The 7,976-nt window shown below is 38.3% G+C and overlaps 1 protein-coding gene across 8 annotated transcripts in view; it reads left to right on the top strand.

Annotated features, from left to right (window-relative positions):
- Positions 1-7,976, top strand: part of EYA3 (EYA transcriptional coactivator and phosphatase 3) — a 104,291-nt gene that overhangs the window by 54,414 nt on the left and 41,901 nt on the right. For all 8 annotated transcript variants that reach the window (XM_007120338.4, XM_024125242.3, XM_028487424.2 and 5 more), the window contains 2 exons: positions 291-357; positions 3,226-3,362. In XM_007120338.4, coding sequence (XP_007120400.1) covers positions 291-357; positions 3,226-3,362 — 204 coding nt within the window. The remainder of the gene's footprint in view (positions 1-290; positions 358-3,225; positions 3,363-7,976) is intronic.

The following is a 7,976-nucleotide window of genomic DNA, read 5'->3' on the forward strand; positions in this document are numbered from 1 at the left end:
CCTTCATCTATGGTTGTAGATCAGTGATGGGTGAAGGTAGAGGTCAGTTGGTACTGACTTTTGAGCGCTTTACCATACCCCTTGCATTCTAACTTCTTTTACTGTCTCTAAAAGTCTCTAAACCCATTATTAGGAGAGTGAGGTATTTCCTACTGCATAGTCTTTCTAAATTTCTGATGCCCAAGTTGCATTCTGTTATTTAGTTTGAAAGACTATACAGTGAGACATGAAATTTCCCCATTTCATTTTTGGAATGTTCTAACTTTTTCCTGGTGATATCTTTCTTTCAGTTATGACATGCACCGATTACATCCCTCGCTCATCCAATGATTATACCTCACAAATGTATTCTGCAAAGTAAGTAAAGAATAATTATTTCAAAAATCTGTATGCTTTTTCTCTATATTCATTGCAAAATTTAACTTGATATTTAAGTTATTAAGTTGACATTTAACTTATTTTCACCTTTCTTGTTCTTCCCTACTCCAGTTTTTTCATTCCCTCTAAATATAGTCTATGTAACGTCCTTTTAAAAAGTTGATGATTGTCTGGAATAGATCACTGTTACCCAGGAGCTTGCTCAAAATGAATAGGCACTGAAAAATGCAAAATACCATTAGTGATGAAAACATATTACTGATTGACCTCTGATCATCCTGTCTTTGCTCTACTTTAATAGAGAGATCAGTTTAAAAAGCTAAAGCCAGCCTCAGACTGGGACTTCTCAGCCTAATCTATGTTCAGTTTATTGTTTTAGGAGCGTCCTCAAGAGCAGAACTCGGCTTGAGATTAAATAGGTTTAGTGGGTTGAAGTCATTAAGAGGCAATATTTTGGGCCTCATGGGGTAAGATCAGCATTTAAGGTCCACTAAGTTAATCATCTCCAAGATGAGTAGGTGCAGAACAGTGTGTATATCGAGCCAGCAGTTGTTCATTGATAGAGTGAGCCTACATACATAGCTACATACAAGTGTGCTTTATTAAACTGGGATAAATTCTGATGTGCTTATTACATAGGCAGGGTACATAAAGAACACTCACCTTTGGTAACAGAGGTGAGTGATATGTATGGGTATGTTATAAAAAGAAAACTTTTTCCTTTTGAATTTTGCGTCAGTTAAAAAAATGAGCTAATTGAAAAGTCAACTCAATGAGTTCTCCAAATTCTAACCTGGTATTAACACTAATAGCATTCTTGGGCCAGTCATTTTCATGTGGTTTTCTTCTTCTGTGAAATGACTGAACCTATTCTCTGAGATCATTATGAAGAAGATAAGAAAATAATCTGAGCTATAAAGACACTATATAAATGATATTATGATCTTTATCATATCTGGTGGTTAAGCCATTTGAAGTCACTAAGATTTTAAATCATTCCCACGTGATTTGATTAACAGCTACAACCTGAGCTATTTCCTGGTCTCAGGTCTGGCTAAGAAGAATAGAAATTTTCAAATTCAGTCTTTTAGGGTCTACCGAGATGTGAATATTGCATATTCCAAATTCATTCATTCGTTCAAAAAATATTTGTATACCTGCTGTACTCAGGACACCTTATTAACTATGCCTTCTATCTTTTTCCTTTATAATTTTTAAAAAAATTTATTTTATTTATTTATTTTTGGCTGTGTTGGGTCTTCGTTGCTGCGTGCGGGCCCCCTCCAGCTGCTGCGAGCTGGGGCCACCCCTTGCTGTGGTGTGCGGGCTTCTCACTTTGGCGGCCTCTCCCGTTGCGGAACACGGGCTCCAGGTGGGCGGGCCTCAGCAGTTGTGGCTCTCGGGCTCCAGAGCGCAGACTCAGCAGTTATGGCACAGGGGCCCAGCTGCTCCGCCGCACGTGGGATCCTCCCGGACCAGGGCTCGAACCTGTGTCCCCTGCATTGGCAGGTGGTCTCTTAAACACTGCGCCACCTGGGGAGTCCCTGTGCCTTCTATCTTAATGCAGACCTCCTTACCACTTAGCTAAAACCATTGCATTTTTTAACTGCCTCTATTTCAAGCACCCTCCGCCATCCATTTTACAAAGAAATGTCAAACTGATCTTTATTAAAGAACAGCTCTGATCTTGTCATTCTTTGCTCAACAATTTCAGTGACACCGAGTTGAACACTTTTAGCCTCATGTTCAAGGTCTTTGCTGTCTGTCGTCTTAGACTTTCCCTTAATATAATACGTGCTCCTTGCAGGCTGAAATCCTTCCTCTGTACCTTTGCCAGAGTTTTTCTCTTTTCCTAAAACACTCTTTCTCTCCCATTTCTGCACATGCTATCTGCTCAGCTCACAGACCATTTCTTTATAGGCTTCCTTCATTTTCTTCTTCCCCAAAACTGAAAAAAAAAATCTTTTCCTTTCTGAAACACCCCTTTCCCCCATTGTTTTATTGTTATGATCTATATGGTACATATGACACTTTCTTGCTTATAAGTACAGCATAACTTATCAAATAAAATAACCAGTATCTAAAAATTCAGTGCATAAAATATGGCACCATCTTATTCCATGGATAAAATGACCAGGTCATCTAGCTAGTTTAAAATCCCAGAAGTTTCACTGTTAAGTTCAAATCTCTAGCTAAACCTGATGTGATTGGCACCAACTAGTGGCAGTGTACTCTGGCTTAAATATCAGCGGGGCAATTCTGTGTCCTGTCTAGAACTTCCTGGATTTTATTAGTTATGTGACTTCTATTTTATAGGCTCGATCTGGGGATATTGGGCCACACCTGTACACCCTGTTTTCTAATATGGTTGCTTGCCTTTTCTCTGCCAGCCTCACCCTCTTCTCTAAGTCCCACTTTCCCTCTCAGAACTTTAGTTTGGCCCAGAGGGCTAGGTGGAGAATGGAGCCAATTGCCAATCCTGTTCTGTCCAGTTTTCTGTCAGAAAACTAAATATTCTATATTTAGACATAAGGGCATAAACGAGTTTAGTCCATACTTGTATCTCACATCGGGCCTTGCATGTGGCACACCACAAATGTTTGAGGCATAGTAACTGGACCTTGGGAGGAAGATATTTGAAACTATTAAATTTTCTGTAAAATTGTTTGTTAGGTTAGGTGACAGTAGAACCTGGAAAGGAAAAAGTAATTCTACTTTCTGACCATAGTAAGAGAAATTTTATGTGGCAGGTTAGTCTCCTCGTTGCTGATTCTTTGCTGTTAGTGGTATTAGCTATTTCCCCTACTTTTCTCACATGAAAGTTTTTGTTTTCTTGAACTTTTCTAGACCTTATGCACATATCCTCTCAGTTCCTGTTTCGGAAACTGCTTACCCTGGGCAGACTCAGTATCAGCCACTGCAGCAGTCTCAACCCTATGCTGTCTACCCTCAGGCAACCCAAACATATGGACTACCTCCTTTCGGTAAGGCATTCTCTGGTGAGCAGTTGCTAAGAATGTTGATTTTATCCCCCAGAAATTTCCATCTTTCCCCCAAAAGCGAGCACGGCTGATCAGGAAGCTGAGAGATGCCACGTTGTTCTTGGCAGAGCACCTGCTCAGGCACAGGTGTGATAGAAGTTGGGTATGCAACTTTTCAGCAGTATATTTGATGCATGTCATATAAAATCATAACTTCTCAATACTCAGTTGTTTATCTGCCATAATGTAGCTATTTCCAGGATACTAAGTCTTGACTGTAAAACTTGGAATCTTCAAGGGTTTCGAAACTCTTTGAGGAATTACAGTTGATTTGACTTACTTCATATAAAACATGATACCATGACAAATATATTTTGAGGTGGCTAATTTCTTGCTAAAACCAAGTAACCACATATCCAGATGGAATATACCTTATAGTTTCCTGCCCCCCACCAACCCCCCTCTGTTTTGTCAGTTTCTCCCTCTCCTTCCCTGCTGCCCCAAACTGATCATTTGTTGCTCTGCTGAACCAGAAAGTCGTCTTAGAGGGGGAAATCCCCAATTTTGTACAACCTTATCATGTGCATAGAGAGTTTTGTTCTTTGGTTTTAGGTATCTTGTACATGAACTATAAATTAGAATGGTTTACTAGAAGTCAGTTTGAGGTTCTGTGGGCGCTTAATATCTATGCTTCTTCTGTGTGTGTGTTAATTGATAGATATTGTCAGTGTGCTTTATTGCCCCTTCCCTGCTTTCCTAGAACTGGTGTCAGAAAATTAAGAAAATACTGTATTTTAAAAAAAATATTCAATATGTTAATAAAATTATAACTGTGTAACCTTTATTGAAACTAGCTAGGAATTAGAAAAATCTTTTAAACAGATTGCCACAGATTCTGGGTGTTGCTTGCTTTTGGTTTTGAGATTCCTACTTTTCCTGGCCTATTTGGCTACTCTTTTATGATACTGACAGCTTTCTTATCTCGAGGCTTGTTAGCATTCCTTAGCTCCTGATAACTACTAGAAACAAAATTGGGGGTTATGTTTAATGATAGTGGTAGTTGATAACTTCATGAGAGAAGAGAAATAGAAATGCTCTTGTTTTCCTGTTTGTACACCCATGCCTCAGTGCCTGTTGGTATATACTAAAATTTTATGTTTCTGATATATTTAACCAGATAAGACTGAGCAGTCCTTTTGGAAGCAGGACTCTGTGAATATGTTTGTGTTTATTTCTTTCTGCATATATTAAAGCTAATTTATCAACAGCTGGCTAACAATAAAATAGGCTAGCAAGTATAAAGTATTTTACATTTTTTTTTACTGTTTTGATTTAAATTCTTTATTAGAAAGCCAAAAGCCCTTTATGACATTGTTGAACAGTTGATTATTCCTGCTGTTCAGTGTTAAATAAAACTCCTATTATATCTCTGAACTCAGATTTTGGAATACCTAGCACAATGCCATGTGCATATAGGTCCTAGATATTATGGTATCTTTTATAATCACAGCATTTCCCTCATTTTAAAGAAAGAAAGAAAAATCTGTAAAATAGGTAGATCCCTGTTAAAAACTTGAAGGAAACAGTGTTTATTTTATAAAGAAATATTGGTTATAACAGGCTCTTTTATTAATCTATTTCTGTTTAATAATTGGGGGCGAGGGAAACTTGTTTAATAAGTTTTTCTTATCAGTAATTCAGAGAGAACTGTTCATTAGCTTAATTTGCCTTTGAATGATAGGTATGGCATATTCTCAAATTTTATAAAGGAAATTTTTTTTTTTTTTTTTTTTTTTCCGGTACGCGGGCCTCTCACTGTTGTGGCCTCCCGTTGCGGAGCACAGGCTCCGGACGCGCAGGCTCAGCGTCCATGGCTCACGGGCCCAGCCGCTCCGCGGCACGTGGGATCTTCCCAGACCGGGGCACGAACGTGCGTCCCCTGCATCGGCAGGCGGACTCTCAACAACTGCGCCACCAGGGAAGCCCTATAAAGGAAATTTTAAGGAAATGTTTATAATACTTTGTGTGTGTGTGTGTGTGTAATGCTTTTTAAGGTGACTGTATTTTTGAAAGACATTTTCTTATGTTTTAACACATGGCTTCTTTTCTTTTATATCACTCAGATGTAAAACACTCCATTTCTTCCTGTATAGCACAGGGAATTATACCCAATATCTTGTAATAACCTATAATGGAATATAATTTGCAAAAAACAAAAAAACTGTATCACTATACTATACACCTGAAATTAACACAGTATTGTAAATCAACTACACTTCAGTTAAAAAAAAGAATCCATTTCTTTTTTTCTTGTGAAGATTTTGGTAATTTTATTATCTTAGTGTTGCCTGTTAGCACTAAAACTAGATTAGCTAGTCTGTTATTTTATTTCAGATGTAAACAGAGCTTTAGAAAATCTTACTGTAATACAATTGTATGTTATATATTTATACAGTAATAATAATATATTGTAATAATATTTGCTTACTCCGCAAGCAGTATTGAGAATGAGTGCTTCACACTTTACATTACTTTCTTATGTAATCCTCAGGACCACCCTAAAAAGTAAGTGGCAGCATTATCCCTTTTTATAGATGAGGAAACAGGCTTAGGAGGATTACGTGACTAACCTGAGGTCATACAGTTAGTAAATGCCTAGGATTAGAAGTGCACCCCGGTCTGTTTAGTTCCAGAAGTGCTCATAAATTTAGGTCTGTATGAAAAAGTTAATCTCAGAGTTGAGTTTGAAATTTAAAAGTTTCCTCCTTTTAAAGAAGTGAGAAAAGACTAGAGGAAATCTAAGAAGCCCATATTATGACTAATCTTTAAAAGTAAAGGAATGGTGGTGGTCATATCTTTTCAGAGCTATATAGAAATCTGGTGAGATGGTAGAATGAGGGTTTGACGTTTAACTTCCAGTGATCTGCATGAATACGTGTGAGAGAAACGGTACTCGTTCGTTTTTAGGGGCTCATAAAAGATTGGCTTAACTGCCATTGTTCTGCCTTCTTTTAAAAGAACTTTAATATGAGATGGAGATTTGACAGTATGTATTAAGAGTCTTAAGGATGTTCATGCCATATCCCTCAGTAATTTTACTTTTAGGGATTTATCCTAGGGAATTAATTAGAGATAACCACAAAAATTTACTACCAAGATATTCATCACAGCATTTTTTTTTTTTCTTTTTCTTGCGGTACGCGGGCCTCTCACTGTTGTGGCCTCTCCCGTTGCGGAGCACAGGCTCCGGACGCGCAGCCTCCGGACGCGCAGGCTCAGCGGCCATGGCTCACCGCTCAGCCGCTCCGCGGCATGTGGGATCTTCCCGGACCGGGGCACAAACCCGTGTCCCCTGCATCAGCAGGCGGACTTTCAACCACTGCGCCACCAGGGAAGCCCACAGCATTATTTATAATAGCAAAAGACTGGAAACAACAGACATATTGAATTGAAAGGTATATGTTAAATTGCAGTGTATCCATAGAATGGAAAACTGTAGCCATTATAAATCATATTCTTAAAGAATATTTAGTGTCTTGAAAAAAGTTTATTATTAATTGAAAAAAGCAGTATATAAAACTGAAAATACAATATAATATACCAAGTTAGTAGTTTTTTAAAATATGTACATAAAGAATAATTTGGAAGAAAAACTGAATGTTATTAACAGTACAGGCAGTACAGATTTGATCTCAGTTACCAAGGAACCATGCAAAGTGAGGACACAGTTCCAATGTGTACAGGTTTCAGTTAACACAGTCCCATGCAAAAGTGAGAATTGTCTGTATTTTTTGTGTGTGTGATGAGACTATGCAATTTTTTCTTTTCACTTTCTATATTTTCCCAATTTTCTATAACATACATCTATTTATAGTTAACAAAAGTACTCAGATTAAATTACGTAGTATTTATAAGAGTTCATCCCAGTGAGGTATTAAATCAACAAGATATTCTTTCATGTGTTTTTTTTAGCATTTATATGTACTTCAATTCTTAACTAAACTAATCTTCTCTAAATTTCCACTACTCTGATATATATTACTGCAAAGTGAACTGCTCAGATTAGTTTGGTTAGTGACTAACCAATAGGGGGGAAGTATTTGTGCTGAGAAACTTGGGTAGAGTTTGTGATAAGACCCCACTGTGGGGCAGCGGGAGAACAGCACTCAGAGGCAGACTTCCTTTGCCATTTTTAGATCAGCTGCTGTTCTACATCAGGCTCTTAGTGCTTAAAATGACTTGAGAAAGTCTACTTGTAGGCAAAGAACAGTGGACCAGGAGTCAGGAAGCCAGGATTTCATTTCTTCTTTGCTGCCGGCATTAGTGCTCTACAGTCACACCATTTGGTCATGCTACTTGTTACTTGGAATTCTGGAAAGAATGTTTTTAAAGGAAGATAGATAGATACACACACACTTAAAGAGCAGGGCTACAGTGATACTGGAGGCAGTGTCCATATTGTCTTTTTTGTTTGTTTGTTTTGTTTGTTTTTTTTGTTTTTTTTTTTGTGGTATGCGGGCCTCCCTCTGTTGTGGCCTCTCCCGTTGCGGAGCACAGGCTCCGGACGCGCAGGCTCAGTGGCCATGGCTCACGGGCCCAGCCGCTCCGCGGCATGTG

This window comes from Physeter macrocephalus, chromosome 3, assembly GCF_002837175.3.
Source record: "Physeter macrocephalus isolate SW-GA chromosome 3, ASM283717v5, whole genome shotgun sequence".
Lineage (NCBI taxonomy): Eukaryota > Metazoa > Chordata > Mammalia > Artiodactyla > Physeteridae > Physeter > Physeter macrocephalus.